This window comes from Delphinapterus leucas, chromosome 1 (genome assembly GCF_059928025.1).
Source record: "Delphinapterus leucas isolate spDelLeu-1000000601 "Yukka" chromosome 1, BTC_Dleu_Yukka2, whole genome shotgun sequence".
In the NCBI taxonomy this organism is placed as follows: Eukaryota; Metazoa; Chordata; class Mammalia; order Artiodactyla; family Monodontidae; genus Delphinapterus; species Delphinapterus leucas.
In genome coordinates, this window is record NC_143129.1 from 39,377,774 (window position 1) to 39,397,595 (window position 19,822).

General features: G+C 54.4%; 1 protein-coding gene across 3 annotated transcripts in view; it reads right to left on the reverse strand.

The window, feature by feature from the left end:
* Window positions 1–19,822, reverse strand: part of PLEKHA6 (pleckstrin homology domain containing A6) — a 141,971-nt gene that overhangs the window by 19,516 nt on the left and 102,633 nt on the right. The window contains exons 8-20 of one of the 3 annotated variants that reach the window (XM_089908331.1): window positions 18,714–18,814; window positions 14,907–15,109; window positions 12,912–13,460; window positions 11,233–11,749; window positions 10,665–10,751; window positions 9,566–9,619; window positions 5,951–6,031; window positions 4,967–5,035; window positions 3,691–3,771; window positions 3,255–3,404; window positions 2,373–2,468; window positions 905–1,016; window positions 202–341 (exon numbers count right to left, since the gene is read on the reverse strand). In XM_089908331.1, the coding sequence (XP_089764457.1) occupies window positions 202–341; window positions 905–1,016; window positions 2,373–2,468; window positions 3,255–3,404; window positions 3,691–3,771; window positions 4,967–5,035; window positions 5,951–6,031; window positions 9,566–9,619; window positions 10,665–10,751; window positions 11,233–11,749; window positions 12,912–13,460; window positions 14,907–15,109; window positions 18,714–18,814 (2,240 nt within the window). The remainder of the gene's footprint in view (window positions 1–201; window positions 342–904; window positions 1,017–2,372; window positions 2,469–3,254; window positions 3,405–3,690; window positions 3,772–4,966; window positions 5,036–5,950; window positions 6,032–9,565; window positions 9,620–10,664; window positions 10,752–11,232; window positions 11,750–12,911; window positions 13,461–14,906; window positions 15,110–18,713; window positions 18,815–19,822) is intronic. The other 2 variants (XM_089908330.1, XM_089908329.1) reach the window with 2 other exon arrangements.

The window sequence follows — 19,822 nt, forward strand, 5'->3', positions numbered from 1 at the left end:
TGGAGATGAGAACAAGTAAAGGAGAAGTCTGGAGGGAGGGTCACCAAACTGGGTGTGAGAATGACTACCTTAGACAGAGATGAAGCTCTACGACTGGAGGCCTCTGGGGAAGAGATGGGCACAGAACTTGTACAATTTCAGGCAAATGGGGACCTAGTCCTCCCTCCCCCACCCACCTTCTTCTCCGTGATCTCAGCTTACCTCATTGGACCCGGGCTTAGTGGGGGACCCCTGAGAGCCAGACACCAATGAAAAAGGGCTCAGGGGGCTGGTGAGGCTCGTGGAGCTGAGAGGGCTGGCGGGGCTGTTGGAGCTGTAGGTGCCTGAGGGGCCAAGTCCTCCTTTGGGGAAACAGAAGAGGAGAGAGATGAGGGAAGGGGTAGGGGTGTGGCCTGGAGTGTGGCTGGGCTCTGTAGGTGGAGAAGGCAGGGGAGGATTTAGGGTCTCAGGGCCACCTGGGCCTGCTGAAGGGACTTATAACGGGCCGCCTCACAGGTTGGCTGTTGAGAGGCGAGCTGGGCAGGAAAAGATAATGGATGGAAATGACACCACTACCTCAAAGGTGTCACAGAAAGCCAGCCCAAGGTCCCTGGGCTGAAGGAAGACACTAAGGTAATGGTCTCAGATCACCAGTGGGCCCATGGGCTTAGGGGCTGGGAAGGCGCAGGTGCTCTTTGACCTGTTCTGGGGAGGAATCGAGATGCAACAGCATCTCTGATTGGTATATCTGGTCTATTCTGGGCAGAGGGAAATTTCTGGAGCCCTGAGAAGGCCCTGACTGGCTCTGAGCACAGTGTGAAGGCCTGGAGAGGTATGAGTTGGCAGGTGTGGGATGGAGACCGGAGACACTGGAGGTTTTTCTGGTGAGGCCAGGAGCCAGGAGGCTGGTGGAGAGAGCGCCTACCTCTGTGCTTGGCTGTGTCTGTGCCCCGGGATGGGTTATTCTTCCTCAGCCCCTCCATCACATCCTGGATCCTCCAGATCTCCTTCTGGATTTGTCGGTTGAGCACCTCATTCTGAAACAGCCAGAGAGCAGGTCAAAGGAGGTGGCTACCAAGGAGTGTCCCGGCGGGAGCTTTCACGTGCTCATGTGCACACGCACATCCCTCTAGCGCACTCATCTTTCTCATGGGCAGGCTTTGCCTCTTCGGCTTCCGGAATTGCGGGAGGAGAGGGCTCTGTCATCACAGCAAAGAGCACTTTTAGGTGAACATGTGGCCTCAGAACGAAGAGAGTGAGCACCTGTCCCTCTGATTCCGCCCCCCACCCAGGGGAGCTCAGGGTGGTCTTGGAGTGAGCGCCCCTGTAGGTGGACACCTGATGGTGGCCTGTTTTCCAGGGGCAAGAGCTTCTGGTTTACTGTCTTGTTTCACATACTGTGGGACTGTTTGATAGGCATGAATTCTACTCAATTACAGTGTCCACTCTTTGAAAAATAATAGCTACCTTTTATTTAACATTCCCCACCCCCCTGCCCGCCTATACCAGGCACTGTGCTGAGTGCTTTGCACACATGAACTCACTGCGGCTGCACAACACCTCTACGAAGCAAGGACAGCGGTTGTCTCCACTTCAGAGGCGAAGAGGCTCACGCCCAACACCATCTGTTAGTAAGCGGTGTGGCCACCATCTGAATCTGGTCTCAAGAGCTGGTGCCCTTGACCATGACGCTATCCTACCTCCCAAAATGTTTGCGTTGAAAGTGAGGCTTGCCCACAGAACATGGTGGCATTTGGGGCCTCTGGTCCAGGGGCTAACCTAACCTAACAAGCTGCAAGGTTGGGTGGTAAGTTTTGTTACCAGGAGGGAAACAGGAGGAAAATGGGGGAAACCAGGGTGTTAACTGCGTCAGAGAGACAGGGCCTGCAAAGCGAGCTAGAGAAGGGGCAGAGCCTGGGAAGAGAAAAGACAGAGGAAGGAAAAGAAGAAGAATGCCCCAGGAATGTCCATCCTCCTGCCTCCAAGCAGAGTGTTTTTGACCCATCCCAGAAAGAAAGGCCTCTTTCCCACCTAAAAATTCCCCGGTGGATGGCTCCCACACTGCGTACTCTTCTGATGTCATGAGAGAGATTTGTATTTATCACGATCTTGTTTACATTCATATATCTGTTAAAGTCTCCCATGCTTCAACTTTTGTTCTTCCCCCATGATCTGATGGAACTAAAGAACGATCCCACATTATCTTCACCCTGAAACTCAGAGTCTGTTTTAAGAGGCCCTGAACCTTGTCTTTCATCTCAGGACCAACTCCTGGTCATAAGTCTCTGAAATTTCTAAAGCAAGAAAGGAAGCCACCGTGGTCTCTTTCGGCCAAAATGACAAAGGAGGGCCTGAAGCACACAGCAGCCCCGCCTGCCTGTGGGCCTCTTCACCTGGAAGTCCAAGCTGAGCTGCTCCCAGAGCTCTTCGTGCAGGGCAGAGACCTCTGCCTCCAGGCCCTCGTACTCCATGGTGCTGTTCGACAGGGCCTGCAAGGGGAGGGCTTACTGAGAAGCTGCAATTGCCAATCCGCCCCTCCTCGTCCTGCCTCAGGGCCTGGGGCCCGGGTACCAGAGGGACGGGAGAGGGCCCTGGGCTGAGACATTCTGATGACAGCCAAACACTGGCCTTTTAGGAGGTGCAACAGCCCAGCCTACTGCATGCCCAAACAGAGAGAAAATGGAATCCTCTCTGGACGGCAGGCAGGCCAAAAGGGGCGAATCTCACTCTCACACCCCTCCTGCTCTCCCCAGATTGGGTGATAGAGAGTAGAGGGCAAAAAAGGAAAGAGCTGGGGGTGCCTGTTCTCTGGAGGTTAGAGACCTTCCTCCCCCTGGGCCACAACTTCCTGGGGCTTTTGCTGCTGCTCTCTGTGTCAGAGGGTCTGCCCTGTGCCTACTGGGAAGTAACCAGGGTGGCATGTTGCCGGTATCCTGGTTCTCCAGGGGAGTGGAAAAGGTGGGCAGCAAAGCTGTTAGAGCAGCCAAGGAAATAAGTGGCCCTCAACTTCACTTTGTCCTGAATGAATCCTGCTGCAGATACGGCTTGTGGGAAACAAGCCAGTCTCCCTGGTGGAGACTCAATGGGATGAGCAGGCTGGCACATTTGCTGCCTCTTTGCAAGGCAGTGTTAAGGTCTTTGTTTATGCCCCTCGCAGACAGCACCCTGCTCTCGCCGTCAGAGGAGAACAGGAATTAGACGAGCACAGCTGGGAGGGTGGCTCCCCCCTGCAGGTGCTGGCCAGGGTGGGAGCACACACCCAGCTCCCAGGTTACCGTGGTTGCCTGAGACAGCTCCACCCGGATGTGGATGAGCTGGTTCTGCAGCGACTCCTTCTTGTGTAGCAGCTTCTCTGGGTAGGCAGGCTGGTTTCCAAACATCTCCAGTTCCTGATGGGTCCCCATCAAGGCACTTTCCAGGCTCTCCTGAAGAAAGGCAGGGGAATGGCTATGAGCGGCCTTGATATCTCCTCTCCTGGGCTTTCAGCAGCAGAGGCCTGAGCCCTAGGGGTTCAACCAGGCAGCTTAGTGGAGGTTTCCCTCACACTGGCTAAGGTCCCCAGAAGAGCTTCAGCAGGTCTGATTAAGGGCAGGACAGAAGTTTAAGGAGGGGCAAATCTTCATCAGCTTAGTCAGGATGGAGATAGCAACCCACACCTTCTCTGGGCCAGCCCCCCGTCTGCCCCATTCAGGGCCACCCCATGGCTCTCACCTTCTCAGCTCGGAGCTGCTGCACCAGCCGTTCCTGCTCCCTCACCACCTTGTTCTGCTCACACAACTTGCCCAGCAGCTTCTGGGGGCCCCAAGGGGGGAAGGGAGGGAGAAAGAAGGGAGTGAAGAACACGGTTTGATAGGGACCTGGGAATTGGGTTGGCAGGGCCTGGCCTCTGGATACCACCTCCTCTTCCCTGCCAAGGAACCCTGGGCCTTCACCTTGACCTTGGAGGCTCCTGGGAACAGGAAGATGGTCTTCACCTTGGGGGACTCTCCAAAGACCCATTGGGAGGGGAGACAAATTTATTCTCTGAGGAAATGAGTCAGCTTGAGAGGGGAGAAGGCTGAGAGCCAAACGTTAAGCTTCTGCACTCCCACCCTCTTGGGGTTCCAATTCACAAGAGGTTCAGGAGGTAACACGGCCTCGCCTCCTAGGCCTCCAGGTGTGTATGAATTAGAGGCATAGGCCGGTTTCTGAGCAACAGTCTTAGCAAAACCGCTGGACAATGTAAACTGGTTCCCTAGTCCCACAGGACCCTGATCTCCCCTCCTCCTTCCAGAGTCTCAGGATGGCTGACGGTGGCTCCCTCTGAGGTCTGGTCCTTGCCTGTACAGAGCGTCTCCCCTGCCTGCTGGGCAGATCTGCTACCTAGGCAGGGCAGGTTAGGCCAAACTTGTCTTCTGGGAAGACCTGTGCTTTCCTGCGTCCACACCTTTATCCATGCCACTCCTCAAATACCCGCTTGGCTACTTTCTAGTGGGCCAAATCTTGTCCTCTGGGCCCTTTATTTCAAGGCCCAGCTCACGTGCCGCCTGTTTTGTCCCCGGCCTCCCCCAGCCCACGCGGTCCCCCTGCCCCGCACTCCTGCAGACCCTGTTACAGTCCGCTCAGCACATGGATCCTGTGCCTGCTGCTCCCTGGGCCTCCCACGGCCCATAAGCTCCCCGAGGGTGGAGCCAGGCCTCATTCTTCTTTCCAGGCACCTGGGGGCTACACGCTCTACCTCCTAACGAAGTCTGTGCTCCTGAAATAAGCAGAAGCCAGCGCTGCAGATACGAGGGCCTCGAACTCAGCGGAGAAACGCACACAGCCATGGTGGGAGGTAGGGGTGAGTGGTGAGAACGAGAGGAGGCCCAGGAAGAATGCTGTCTTTGCGGTGAGAGAGGACAGGAATGAAATGTATGAAGGGCCACAGGAGATGAGAGATGGACGGAGGAGAAGCCCCCACGGAGGACAGTGAGGATGAGAAGGGCAGCGGGAGAGCTGTTCTTACATCTGTGTCTTGCTCGTTTAGCTTGTAGGTGTGGAGGCTGTCCCGGAACACTTCTGGGTATGGAGGGACCTGCAGGAACAGGAGGCCGGTTACCACAGCAGAGGGCAGCCCGGGCAGGGCACGCAGGGACGGGAGCGCTGACAGTCTCGCTCCGTTCCTGCCACCAACCACAGTCCCATCGCCTCAGGCAGCATCTGTTCTGGGGACCTGGGCTGAGCTATAGTGCTCTGGCCCCCTGGCCGGAAAGCGTGGGACAGCCTGGCCTAAGCTCCGCCCCAACCGTCCTGGGCTGATTCTGGAGGTAGAGATGCTGCTCACTCGTGCTCTGTATCTCCTCTCCGCTAAGGTCGAAAATCTACTGCCAAGAGGGCCTCCAGGGCTGTGTAGCTCCCAAATGGCTTACTGGTAACAGCCATGAGAACAACAGTTAAGTCCTGGCTGTTTCTGATAAGGATAAGACCTGGGAGAACAGAACGAGCACTGGAAGAATTTGAGAACGACCACCCTACTAGATGGAACGCCAGCCCCAGGGCTTGTGCCTCAACCAGAAGTGTCTCTGAGTCCAGCAAAGGCGCCTGCCCTTGGTGACACATGCAGCAACAAGAGCACATTCTACACAACTCTGTCACTGGATGGTTCCATATCACACCCCTCATGTCCTTCACCCCAACAACTGTTAAGAAGATACCAAACATGAAAGAGAAGTCCTGAACGTTAAAAAGCAGCTTGCGATCCCTGGCATGGCATGAGATGTCAGTGCTGGCTATTTTGATGGCCTGGGAAGTGGGCCTGTGTTCACCCATGAACGTGAAGAATGGAGGCGACACAGTGAAAATAAAGGAGGGAGGCCAGGCTGAGCCTGGGAGATGAGGCCTGGCAGGTGGGCAGGCGGAGTGGACTCATCCCTGATGGGTGGACGCGACCATGCACAAGCAGCCGAAAAATGGTGTTGACAGGGACCGCGCTGCCAGGCAGAGGTCTTACTTGCAGGAAGAGCTGGGCCCTGGGGGAGGAGTTCTCCACCACGCGCTTCACCATACTGAGGAGAGCCTCACTCTCACTCGTCTGCGGCAGAGGAAGAACAGGCGATTCAAGCTCAGACCCACAGAGAGATGTCTCCCCACGCCCGCCTGCGCTTGCTTTCCAGGAAACAGGAAAGGACAGCTCCTCCTGAGGCCTCCAGCACCTTCTGCCTGGCCTTGCCCATCACTCAGCCCTCGTGAACTCCATCTCAGGACCCGCACGGAAGTTGCCCTTGAGGAAAGCCCACAGAAGGGACCTGGGAGGCCACTGTGCCCTCGCTTGTGGCTCTGAAGAGGCCCCAGCCCAGTGACACCTCCCCAGGGCGCCTGAGTGTGGTGGGTCTCATCCCATTGGGCCGGCTCTCATTTCTCACACTGGTTTGGTCAAAGACCACACAGGCAGTTAGAAAGTCCGATCTCCCAAAATCTGAACTGAATGAAACAACGTTAAAGAAAATGTGACCGGCTCTTTGGATGGGCCGTCACATTGGGAAGGCACAGGTCTCTCTTCCCAAACCCTGCCCACCTCTGCTCTAGAGTAGAAAGGATTGCTAAACACGGTTTCCAGAGCTGGGCTGGTAGCATCCATGCCAATCTGGGATGGCGCCAGGGAGCAAACAAGGAGGCCAAAGCAAGTAAGCCACGTTAAAGGGACACCAGAGACTGGAACACTGCTCTCCCAACACGTTATCCTTATGCTTCAAGGATCATCAGGAACATGGAGGGGGAAAGACTATTTGCCAGATGAAAACGAAAGAGAGAGAGGAAGGGTGAGGGAGAGGGACAGGGAGGGACGGAGGACGGACGAGCCAACCAAATCAACCCGGAATGCCATCATTTCCCCCACTGATTCCAGTGTGACAGCGTCAAATGTAAACATATTAGGGAGTGTCCTTGGCTATGTCCCTTTAACTCAATGGATCTCCAGGAGAAGGCAGCAGAAGACAGAGGGGAGTTGTGCAGGAAAAGCTTCTTGGGGAGGGGCAGTGAGTAAGGGACGGGACGGAGCCACCTTAGGGCAGATCTTCTCAGGTCACAGTTCAGGGAACCCCCACGTTTTTTGCCCTTGTCTTCCCAATCTTTGTTGGACCCACACATAGTTCCCTCTTGCCCTGTTTAGGCGGCAGCCCCAAAGCAGCCTTGCTTCTGCACGCTGTACAAGACAGGGTGAGGGGCACCCCTCCACCCCCATTCACAGGCTCTAGAGCATTTAAAAAGGCTTTCCTAGGATCTGATTTTGCTACTTCTTTAGCCCAGTTGGGAATTTTTTCTATGATATAACGTGTGATTTAAAAGGCTTTTAAAAGAGCAATTATAATATGAGGTTGAGTCTTTGCAAAATGGTTAAAAGTCAACAGTATATCAACCACATTTTCTGTAAGGATCTGAACTCAAGTCAGTGCTTATCTTCTTAGAGCCTGTGCACGCGCATGTGCGCAAGTGCGTGTGTGTGTGTGTGTGTGCGTGAATGAGATTGTGTTTGTTGTGTATGGGGTGTGCCGGTGTGGTGTATGTGTGATTGTATGTGGTATGTGTATGTTTATGTTGGCTGCCTGTGTGTCATACCTGTGTGTCCTGTGTGTGGTGTTTATGTGTGTAGGACAAGGCAGACCTACCAACACATCAGGCTTTGAGAGGGCAAGGGAGGCCCAGGCTCTTCTTGGTCACCCACAGATCTCATTCCTTCCCCAACCAGTAGATCTAAAACAATAGAGGAAGCAGGGGTCTTCTCACCCTGGCCTGCCCCCACACATGCTATGGCTTTCAGGATCATTCAGCCCACGTGGGCCTTGCCTCTAGGAGGATTCCTGTGTGCCACCTTCTGTCTCTCCGAAACGTTAGAGAAATTTCGTGAGAAAGCACCTAACCCAGTACCTTATACACAGCACTGGGGTCAAGGGTGGTCAATTAATATTTTTGAGTTTTGGAAGAAAAAGAACAATAAAATAATCATAGTAGCAATCACTAGCCCTCATCAATGCCTGCCAAAGTGCTCTCATATACGTTCTCACTCGACTCTCCCAATAACCTGTGAGGTAGAAAGGGCAGGTCCTACAATGTCCGTCTCATGATTGAGAAAACAAAGACCCAGAGAGACCAAGGTTTAAAAAAAAAAAAATCCCTGTAAATGGCACAGCTGGAACTAGAGTGCAGTGTCTGACTATGTTCTGGACTCTTCTTATCATACAAGACTGCCTTTTAAGAGTATTATCGTTTATCTAGGAAAGAGGTCCTCTGAAAGGTTATTTCTGAAGCCCCCAGCCCCTCTGTGAGGGAAGAAGCCCCCAGGAAGGGGCCCTGCCATCTGCACTGAATGCTTGGAAAGCCAGCAGTGTGGATGGGCTGCGGGGAGGAAGGCCTGCCGGGAGTCATCCCCACAGGGACAAGAATGCTTACGGTGTCAACACCACATGCTCCTTCTGGGACTAAAATCATCCTGATGAGGTTCAACCCCAGCTTCTTCACATGTCAGAGGCTTCCTCAGCTGTAAACCGAGTCAAAAGCTCAGAGTCATATCCAAGCTCTGCTGTTCACTGGTTGTGTGTCCTTGGCGTGTTATTTGATCTCCTGGGCTTTAGTTTCATCACATCCCCTACGAAACGGGGATAATAATACCTACCTTGCAGAGTTGTTATAAAGGTTAGGATCTGTGAAATGCTTAGAATGGTGCAGGGCATGGAGGAAGCATCCAATTACGGTAAGTGCTACCACTATTATTATTATTATTACTAACATTATTATTTCCACCACCCCAGGCCGCCTCCACCTGGATCTGGTACACATCCAGGTCCCCCATGATTTGTAGCACAGATCTGAATATGAGCATGCGCTCATATAAATTGCCCAGCATATTGACCCCTGGCCTGTCTAAACCCAGTATCACAGCCTCCTTAGTCTCAAAAGGCAAGGAAGCCAAAGGTGAGAGCCCAGGCAGCCGATTGCTTTCATCACATGGGGACACTCATTGCCTCTTCAGGGTGCTCATCTGTAACACTGGATTGAGGACACTCCCTCTGCCTACAGCACTGAGTTCTCAGGAAAACATGAGCCGTGCATACAAAAGAACTTTGCAGAGGAACTAACATATATACCGAATTACCATCATTTAAAAAATCAGTGGAGGGCAGGTCTGTGGTCCTTCGCTTACAAAATGTGGAGTTTAACCACAACCTGTGGAATAGGGTAGGCTAATTTCCCAGATTCAGGCTGAACTAAATCCTTAGCCTCTGAGGCCCCAGCACAGAGCTCCTCCCTGTCTCTGCAACTCTATCCAGCAAAAATGCAAATTCCCGCCTGCCCCCTGGGGGCAGTTCCATCTGGGTCGAACAAATAGGCGGTGACATTAATTATTCATGTGGTAATTTACAATTCTCCTTTCCCCAGGAAACTCCCGGCTGCCCTAAAGGGCTTTGCAGAGAAGGGGTGTGAAGGCGCAAACCAAAATATAAGCCACTTTGTTGTGTCCCGGTTTTTGCCAACAAAGGTTGTCAAATGGATGGGGGATGAGAAGGCGGGGAGGAGCAGGGAGACGTGAAGGGAGGGCAGGGGGATGGTAAGGGGCACCAGCTCTGCCTACCTGCTGATCCAAATACTCTAGGTTTCTTTGCAATTGAAGGTCTAAAAGTTCATCCTACCCGGAGCCCGAGGCCCAACGGCAACACAAACAAACAGGAACAGGACAAAAGAAAACAATAAAAAGGAAGCAAAGCAGTTAAGAGTTAGCTGGGCAGCGACAAACAGAGGCCTCTCTGGCCTTGGGGAGTCTAGGGAAGGGAGGGGGGAAGGGTGCGGGCAGCCACAGAGGTTGTCTGCTGGACAAGCCCGGCGAGAGAAGGGACACACTCCGAGGCTCCTGGGTCGGCCTGGCCCTGCCCTGGGAGAGGGGAGCACCACTGAAGCCATCTAGTCAGCACTTCCTGGAGCTTTTTCTGAGTTTTCTGGAAAATCCACTGTTTACGGATGGGTGCATTTGCTGTGTGTCTTGGCTATAGAGTTTGGACACCGGCAGAGAAGACTCAGAGAGAGGGGTCAGTGACAGGCCGCCGGAGACAAGGATTCTGCCTGTTGGTTCCAGTGGTTTTCCCCAGCTCCCCAGGCGGAGCATCGGCATCGAGTTCTCCAGGTGGAGACAAAAATCCTCAGGAGAACAAATTCCCGGAAGAGACACAAGTAGAAAGGGGAGAGAAAGTAGGAGGAGACACAGTATGGAAAATCTTTTCTTCCTCAATCTGACTTCTAGTCTCTTTCCCCCAAAGTGACATTCCAGGCAAGGACAAGCTTGAAGCAAGTACGCTTAGGGGTAAGAAGACTAGAAGATCATGCCTGTTTTGGGAGCTCTAGCTTAACTTTTCTTCCCAGCCCATAGCCTAAGCCCCCTGTCCAGGCCCCTCTGCATGCTGGAGAGGAGTTGTTCTGAGACTGAGAGAATGGGGACATTTCATGCTTCCAGATCTTGTCCCTGCTCCTCTGCCCTGTGTCACAGAGGAGGAGGGGTAACTGACACCACTCTCTATAGTGGTGTTAGAGTCCAGGCCGGAGGGAGGAGGTATCCAGAGGCTGCTAAAGACCAGACGGGCCAGGCACTGGGCACAGAGCATCCCTGCGTCTGCCCTAGTTTGGCCCCGCCCTGGGAGGAGAGGTCCTGAGGGGAAGTGGAGTGGGAGGAGAGGACGTACCATCTTATCGTGGACCGTGGGGGATGGTGGGTAGTTGTAGGGGAACAGTCCTGCAGGGACTGGCCGCCTGTCTCCCAGGTAATCATACTGGAAGAGAAAGGGGATTGGAGAGGTGAGGGGGTCCGGCTGGGATATGGACTTCCCCACCAACTGAAGTTCAAGGTTAGGGATGTCTGTAACCTGTCCCAGAGCAGATTTCAAACTAAAATGGACAGCCTTTAACCATTGCAATATCCTTGCAGTGAATCTGTCTAGGTCCTCAAGATTTGAAAAGATAGAACCCTCTCTGTCCTCTTATATAGAATTAGGGCTCCTGGTACAGCCTGGGGATGGGCACAGAGAGCAGTGTTTCTACTCAGGGGCAAGGCAAATCCCCCAAGGCAGCTCTCCTATGGACAGAACCGCAGGGCCAGTGGCTTCCCCTGGGCAGCATCCCTGGTCCTGCTGACACAGCCCGGTGACCCCATGTCCCCAGATGCCCTTGCATCCCCACCTCTTCTCAGCAGATCGTCTTAGGCTTCCGGGGGATCTCAGGGGCTGAGGAAGGAGGGGAAGGCTGGTGGCTCACCTTGGGGGAGCTGACGGATCGCCTCATCACATAGGCAGCAGGGTCAGCATAGATGTCCTCACTGCGAGGTGGCAGCCGCTCGAAACGGGCACTGGGTGAGCGGATGGGGGAGAAAATGCGGGCGCGGCTGTAGGACCCCTGGCTTGGCGAGCGGGGCACAGAGTGGGAACGGGGCTGCAAGGACAGGCGTCGCAGGGAGCCGGAGGCGGCATCCAGTTCATCATAATAGACAGGCTGCCGGGAGGGGCTGGGGATCCAGGTGGTGCCATCCTGCCGCCCATAGCCGGCAGGCTCCTTCCACTCACGCAGCTGGAAGGCGGGGCCGCCTCCATTCCGGAAGGAGTGCCGCTTGTCCTCCAGGGCCCAGGGTGGGCTGATCCGATCGTAGGCCGGCATGGAGCAGATGCTATCCGGCCGCACCCCTGGCGGGTAGTACTGGTAATCATCAGGGTACTGGGAGGAGTAGGGGCTGTAATACTCAGGGACCCTACGGGACACAGGGTAGAACCTAGAGGGACTGAGACAGAGAGGACTTTGTAAGGAAGCCAGACAAAATGGGCACGCCCCCAGCCACCTGCCCGTGCCCCAGCCCCTCCTCTTTGTCCTCCAGCCTAGAGTGGGGTCTGATGAGGTGAATGGTGCCCTAGGCTGACCTTGCGAGCATACGGGGGCGCCCACTGCCCAGGCACGGAGGCTTGTTTCCAGAAGTGCAAGGAAAGACCTGTCCTCAAAGCTCTCCCCCTCAACCAGTTCCCTGAGGCCAGAAATTTCACCATTCAGAGCTTCCATCTTTGTCTCTTTGTCTCCCTGGGGAGAAACTTTAAGCCTTATTAGCCATCTCTATCTCAGCATGAACCAATTTATCAGATTCTTTCCAGAGAGGCTGAGAGCAGAGAGAACACTAGAGTGTACCAGGCACCTGGAGGGGGACAACAGAGGAGGGACAAAGGGATGCCTTCGCTGATTTTATGACCCTGTCAAGGAGCCAACCAAGTCCGTTCCTGGGACTGAACCCTAGTGAGGCGCTCTCCCCAGGGCAGGGCAGTGAGCTGCCCTCCCAGACCCCCAGGGAAGGAGCGGCAGCCCCCCTTGCCCTGATGAACACAATCAGGTCCAATAAATGTCTTCAAATATTTGAGAGCCAGTCACTGGATAAAGAAGTAAATTGGTCTATTGGGAAGAACTAGGGCCAATGAGTGGCAACGGTTTTCTTTTTAAAAAACTGCTTGTAAATAATGGCTTGCAAACAGTTAGAGCTTCAAAGACGCAGTGAGTTGCCTTGGCAGTTCGTAAGTCTCACATTGGTAGAAACACTGGATGCTGTACAAGGGTGGGAAGCACGGACGGATGTCTGGCTGGAACAGCTTTAAAGGCCCCTCGCTGTGACTGCCTGCATGCTTCAGGCCGCCCAACGTCCTGTGAGAGGCACTGGGTGCTCTGTCCCTTCCTCTGAAGTAGGCAGAGACAGCAAGAATCAGGGGCAGGGGGCAAACGCTACAGAGGGAACCATGGGGTTAGTAAGCATCTGGGCAAGCAGGGAATCCTGGGGTTTTCTTGGTTTCCCAATTCAGCCTGGCTTCCAGAAGGTTTCCAACAGAGGGTGCCTCCATGTCACTCCCCCAGCCCCAGCCCCCAGCTGGAACGCCATCCCCACTCCACCCCACCCCACCAGGCCTCACCTCCGAAGATCTTCAGGAGGGGGCACCCCTCGGCGCAGGTTCACCCACTGCTGAAGCTGGTTCATGGAGCTCTTGCGCTGGGCGATTTTGTCGGGGTTGGCACGTGGGGGGAAGCTCCGCCGGTGCCCCCCACTTTCTGAGTCCTGAGGTGGGAAAGCTGTGCTCCCCGGCCGGCTTGGGGAGCTATACTGCCAGCCATTGGGCTGGGTGGGCCGCTCCCCACCTCCTGGGACCCTTGGGCCCTCAGGGTAAGGGCTGCCCGGGTCTGAGGCTGGTTCTGGTCCAGCGTGGACACCATTGGCTTTCACCAGAGGCTCGCTCTTGACGTCAGCCCTCTCAGGCCTCCTCTCCACCTTCTCGCAGCCTCGGCCATCACCCTCCCCTCGAGTCTTGGCCTCTGGTTCAGGCTTGGGAAGGCTGTTTTGGGGGGGTTGGTGGTGGTGTTTGCCGGGTGGGATGTTCTCAGAGTCTGGCTTCTCGTGGCTGTGGGATGCCAAGGGAGATGTTGTAAGGGACTCCAGCCCAGCGTGGAGTTCAGGTGGGGGGAAACTGGGAAGGAGAAAAGGAGTGGAGAAGGATGGACAGGAAGGCAGTGATGGAAACAGGGTTCAATGAATTCCAATTCTGTTTCCTAAATCCTACCATTTTATATACTTGCTCCAGCCTGGGCAATTATAAAGCGTAATCCAAGCTTGCCTGTGCATATGTGCTCATCTTGCCCTGCTGGTCCTCCTCATGTGTCACCCTCCACTCCCTTCTGCTGAAACTCCTTGAGTCCAGCCTCCTAGCTATGGCCGAGACTAACCTCACCCAGACTAGGTGTCTCCTGTAGTCTGTTCCTGATCCAGCCCCCGTCACTTGGTGTGCACTACACACTACACATAATCGGAACCATCCTTGATGTCTCAGCTACAGAGGTTTGTGACAGGTCAGCCCTCTCTCCTTTAGAAAGTTACTTAACTTCCACGAGTCTTGGGCTCCTCGTTGGCAGGGTGGGTAGGACTGTGTGAGATCAAACGTGGCAGGCGCACCAGGGGCTGAAGCTGTTGCCTCAAACTTCACAGGCATAGAGAGAAGCTAGTTCCCCTCTCCCAAACAAGCATCTTCTAGGACTTTCTATGAGAGTATAAGCTCCATGAGGTAGGAGCTTGTCAGACTTTTCCTACCTTGTTTTCCTAGCACCCTATACACATTTCTATTTACAGTAAATATTTATGAAAAGAATGAGTGAAGATCTGGAATTCCACCCCTTGGTGAAAGCAAAGATGGAATCTCATGACAATGTTTTCGCTACATCTTCCCCAATTCAACATAGTCAAGCATCCTTGTTGAGACACTGCTTGGTAAACGTTTTCAAGACAGGTACACGGACTTGGAGTCTATACTGTAAAACTTCCTTCTGCTGGATCCCTGCTAACATCTAACTTAAGACTTAATGCCCAGTTCAAGTAGAGACAGGGGCCGAGACTGCGGGTGGTGACGGGGTGAGGTGACAGGAGCAGTCACGTGCTGAGTGCTTGCTGCGTGTCAAGCATTTTACCCATCCTACTGAGTCCTCACAGCAACCCTATGAGGTAGGATTATAATTATTGTCTCTGAGGGTCAGGGGTTAAGTAACTTACACTTAGGTCACACAGTGGGCAAGCGTTCAAGTTGGGATTCAAACCTGAGTCCCACAAAGTCTGTATGCATAACAAAACGAGTGAATGACCCTGGTCTTTGGTTCCTGGCCAGGCCCGCATGGAACCTGGCTTCTCTCTTGGCCTCCACCAGCTCAGAGAGAAGAGGAGGAGCTGCCCAGGGGAAAAGAGACTACAGGCTCCGAATTCACTTAGCCAGCCTCCCTGCTGGGAGGCAAGGAGTTGGTTCACATGTTCTCAGAGGTTCAAGTCCACGTGCTGGGCTCAGCAAGGGCACGGAGATGGGCACCTCTTCACTCCTCCTCTCTCTCTCTAATAGCAGTCCTCATGCCTATGCCCGGTCCCCGGCACTCACTTGTGACATGCAGCTTGGGGCGCTGACTTCTGGGCTGGGGGGATCTGGACTCGGGCAGCCTCCCCCATGGCCTGGATCCAGGCCTCCTGCTCCTCGGGGCTCTCGGCACTGAAGAAGTAGGTGCGGACCCCGGCGTGCTCAGCCTGTGGGGAGAGGCAGTGCGTGGAACTGTCCCCAGCCTCGTCCACCCAGCACACAGTCACCTGTGGGGAGAAGACACCCACGCCCACAGGACAGGTGGTCAGGCAGGTCGTTCCCCTGACCTGCAGCTCTTTGCCCCATACGGAGCTCAGGGCAATGTGAGGAGGCCCCCAGCTGTCCCAAGTGCCCCAGCTGGCACCCACGTATCTGCCTCGACTAGCTCTCTGGACACCACTAGGCAGCCCAACAGGCAGGTAAGCTGACCTGCCCCACCTGAGGGACAATTACCTCGCCCGCTCTCCCATCAAATTCCATGCTTGCTTTGAAGGGCAGTTACCCCGTGCCCGGGAGAGATGCCCCCCTACCCCAACCACATGCCAGTCTCGGCCCCAGCTCAGCCTCTGAGAAGCTGGCACTCTCTTCCACGCAGCGGGACAGCGCGGGCACACGGGGGGCATGCACAGACGGTCAGAGCACGCTACCTAGTTGGCGGCTGCAAGCAGGCGCAGCAGGCGGTAACCCAGAAGCGAGCTCCTGTCCAGAGGAGGGGTCCTCACGCGGCCAGAAGGAGGAGAAGCAGAGAACAGGTCAACCGAACTCCAGAAGGAGAGACAGGAGACGTGACAGGAATGTTGAGGAACAGAGGGAAGTGGGGAGCTATTCAGACTAGCCCCCTCTACTCAGTGTCACCACTGGGACCACGGCACCCAGCAAGGCTCAGGTCAGCCCACCAGGAGTGGGGGTGGACAGCTTGCACCCGGCAAACCTGGGTTGCTCGAGGAGAGAAGGCAGGGCAGCCCAGTGCTGATCCTAGCTGTGTTCCCGACCAGCCCTGCAACTGCAAACAACTCGAGATTTTGCTCTGGCCTTAACTGATGCATCTGTTTGATGGGGAGGGTCCAAGAGGAAAAGACGCTCCAGTGCTAGATTCTTTCTGGGGTCTCAGAACACTTCCTAGGTGAGACCAATCTCCCAGAAAAAGCAGCTAGCCTTGTTCATGCCATTCAACATGAGAGATCCAAAAGTGTTTAAGAGTCTCAGACGTGAACTTCACTTTGGCCTATGACCCCTTGGGTGCTAAATCCTGGGTCTCTGGGGGTTGGAAGGAGAGAAGACAGGGCTCCTCTGACCAAGCCCCAGGGTTCTCCTAAGCAACAGTGTCAAATCCACACCCTTCAAGTGCTTTCCCAGCCGGACCTTCACTTTTCCTCAGCACCTTCCCCACATGATGTCTTTCCACAGGAGCCATTACCCAGTGAGGGGGCATCCTACTTCTCTAAGGACAGAGATGGGCCTCCTCCCTCTGGATCCGGCCAGTCCCCACCCTCCAGCAGGGCTGCCCAGCAGGTAGGCAGAGACAGGGAGGTGCTGACGAAAAGCCAGTGAAGTTGTAAAGAGGGATCTGGGGGCCGAAACTGCACAGGGAAATGGGGAGCAGGGGCCCAGGCAAGCCCTCTGGGGTGGAGAACACAGGGTTATTGTAGAGGAGAGAGACACACAGGTGGGATGAGTGGGTGTGTCCTGGGCTGGTAGGAGTGGCAGCAAATAATTACTTTGCTAAGCATCCAGCGAGCGTCCTGTGTGTGTGCAGAGCTCTGCTCCGGGCACCAGTCACAGGGAAAGCAAAGACATGCTCTTAGCACTTGAAGAGCTCACGGTCAAGCTGGAGGACAAAACATACCCATGGGGAAACAAGGAGAGAGCAAAGGCACGGGAACAACAGCTTGTGACAGGAGAAGGCAGAGGGCCTGGGAAAAGACAGGGTGATTGATGGGGAGCCAGGAGGGGGCACCAGCCTGGAAGCATGAAAGGGGACCAGAGAATTGAGGGAGGTGCCCCCATGGATGAGCCCACAGAGCCCCCACGGGGCTGTGCAGGGACAGAGGAAGGCCATTCAGCAGCAGGCTGGGTGGGAACAGTGCTGGCTCATTACTGGCCATCTGAGGGTTTCGCTTGGTGGCCGCAGCAGGACAAGCCTCCCATCTGTCTCATCTCCCCTCCCTTCCCTGGGGAAAGGCCACTGAATAGCCACAATCCCAACCTTTTGTGGGCCACTGAGCACAGCCCTCCGAGTTGGGTTTTAAAGAGGCAGTGCAATCCTCAGGGGAAAGGGAAGGAGGAGAGGGGCTGATGGGCACAGAGATCTGGGGTTTATGGAGGGGTGTGTCAGTCACCGGGACGCTGTTCTAACGGGGCTGCCGGCAGAGCTCCCGAGCTGGAGTGTGTGTGTGTGTGTGTGCGCGCGCGCGCGCACGCACGCAGGTCTGGAGGGGAAGGGTAAGACAGGCTGTCTGACTGTGTGGGGGTGTGTGCGTGTCTGTGTAGAGCAGGCCTGTTTGTTGTTGGTTAAACAGCCTGTTCCTATTTCCCCAGCTAAAATCCAGCTCCCTGGGGCCAGTGTTTTATTGATTATTCATTCTGCAGACAGGACCCTTGGAGGCTGGAAACTAATTATGTGCCTAAGAAGTCCCTCTTTGTTCCCCGGAGCAGCATCTATGTGTCTGCCCACCTCTCTGTGGCCAGGTGACCAGAGCTGAAGGACAGAAAGGGCAGAGTCTCTGGGGCCCCAGGAACTCAGATGCTGCCCTCGAGTAACCTGTGGGTTTTCAGGGTCTTGGACAGCAATTCTCAACTCGGGGAGAGAGGGCTTTGTACTAAGAAGATGCATGGTTGATATCATAATTTTATATTTGGAAAATGAAAAAGATCCTATGATCTTTGCATCACAAAATACAAAAAGGGCATGGAATTTTCATTGTTTTTAATGGGCCGTGAATTTTTAAATGTGGAAAAACACTGGCCTAGGATGAGACAGCTGCAGTCCCGTCTTTGATGGGTAGATCCCCCAGGGGTTCTGAGCAGTGGCGCTGAGCAAGCAGGTGAGGTCCATGTCCCTGGGCCCTTATTCCCTCAAACTGTGTCTCTGTGAGGTTTGTAGCTTTCAATTATAATGAAACTCAATTGCTAACTTTCTGCAAAGATTTTTTTTTTTTTTTAAATTAGAGCACGTCGTTTATGGAAACTAAAAAACACAGGCCTACAAAACCCATTTTACAAGGTGGCAAAAAGACTAGGGTGCTGGCCCATGACAAGGGCTGGAGAGGGGACAGGGTGCAGGCAGCAGGGCTGAAGGGCAAAGGGATAAAAAGGAAAGTGAGGACAAATGACAAATGGAGGGCCCTTACATGGGCCAGTGGGAACGTGCCGTACACTGAATAGTAGTGAACAACTTACATCTGAGACCCTTTGAGTAAGTTTGACTGGGGGTCTAGTTCCTTGGGCCCAAAGTGGGGAGGAAGACTTTCCAGAATGGATCTTAGAAACCCACCCGGCCACAGTTCCTGCCTCTGCTGTGAGGGATTTCCTAGGTGCCAGGCCACCGGGCAGAGGGTCCATGGCCTCAGCACATAACTAATTCTCCCCCAGGAAAGACTGTGGTACCACTGAAGCTCATCTCTATAGGCCCACCCTGGGGAGAGAAGAGGAAGGGGTCCCGGCACAGCCTCACAACAGCCTGCACTGAGCCCAGGGACCGCTGCCTGCTCCCCCCAGTACTACCACTTGGGGTTCCTGAGGAGGTGGCTCTTGATCCTGTTTCATTCTTATATGCTCTAGAAGAGCCGGCCTCCCGCCCCTACCTGACCTGGGAGAGGAAGGCCAACTGACCTTAAAGGTATGTTTTCGGCTGATGTTGTCTGAGGGCTGCACCGCAGCCACCCGGAAGCTCAGGAGGGGGATGCTGCCCAGGACGCTCTCCTCCTTCTCATCTGTCAAAGGAAATAGAGGCACAAGTGAGATGTATGTGTGCGGGGGGGAGGGGAGGGGAGTGTATCAGCCCTATTAGGATAAATACCAGCAAATGTCTGTTACTCGTCTACTATTTGTCAGGCGCTCGGGGCCACCACACAACCACACAGGGCGTGCTCTGCACAGCGAGAGGCACACTCCCTGGAGCTGGGGAGCGTGGCGGCCCTACAGGCACTGTTCTAGACTTGGGGACTGTAGAGATGAATGCGAGAGTAGTAGTGCCCACCCTTGGGGAGCTCACATTCCCGTATGGAAGCAAACAAGCACAGAAGAGCCAACATTTTGGAGCGCTTGCTATATGTCAGGCACTGTTCTAAGTTAAAGGCTTAATGGATTTAACCTGCCCAACAATCCTATGAACGGGCACTCATGATCTCCATTTTATAGGCAAGGAGGTTGAGACACAGAACGATTAAATAAGTTGTCCAAGGTTACTTAAGTAGAAAGTGGTGGATTAGTCTTTAACCCAAGAAGTCTGACTTTCGAGCTCTAGAATTCTTAACCTCCCTCCCATCCACAGCGCCTCTCCAAACAAGGTGATCCCAACAGTGACACACGGAACAGGATATAATGGGATGGGGCGCGGTAGAGGGGATGCTCGCATCTTCGGCTCGGGCTCTTCCGGGCAATTGTCTCTAAGGTTCTCCTAGGCACCTGGCAGCTTGCTTTGTCTTCTCCTGACTAGACCCCTCCCCTTTACAGTCCCCATGTCTGCACAGAAGACACGCCCCCCCCCCCCCCCCCCGCCCTCTGATCCCCAGAAGCAGGCGAGCAATCAGGCTGCTGTATAATTCATCCTGAATCTCCAAAGGAGCCTGGAGGATTAGCTAGTCAGGCCCCCAGCTATCAGCAGGAGACCGGAAGGGTAGGGGTGCTGTGTGGGAACCATGAGGCTGGGGCTAACGATGAGGCCATGCCAAGACCCTCCCCACTTCCCTGGGATAGCTCTTTATTCCTGGGTCTAGAGA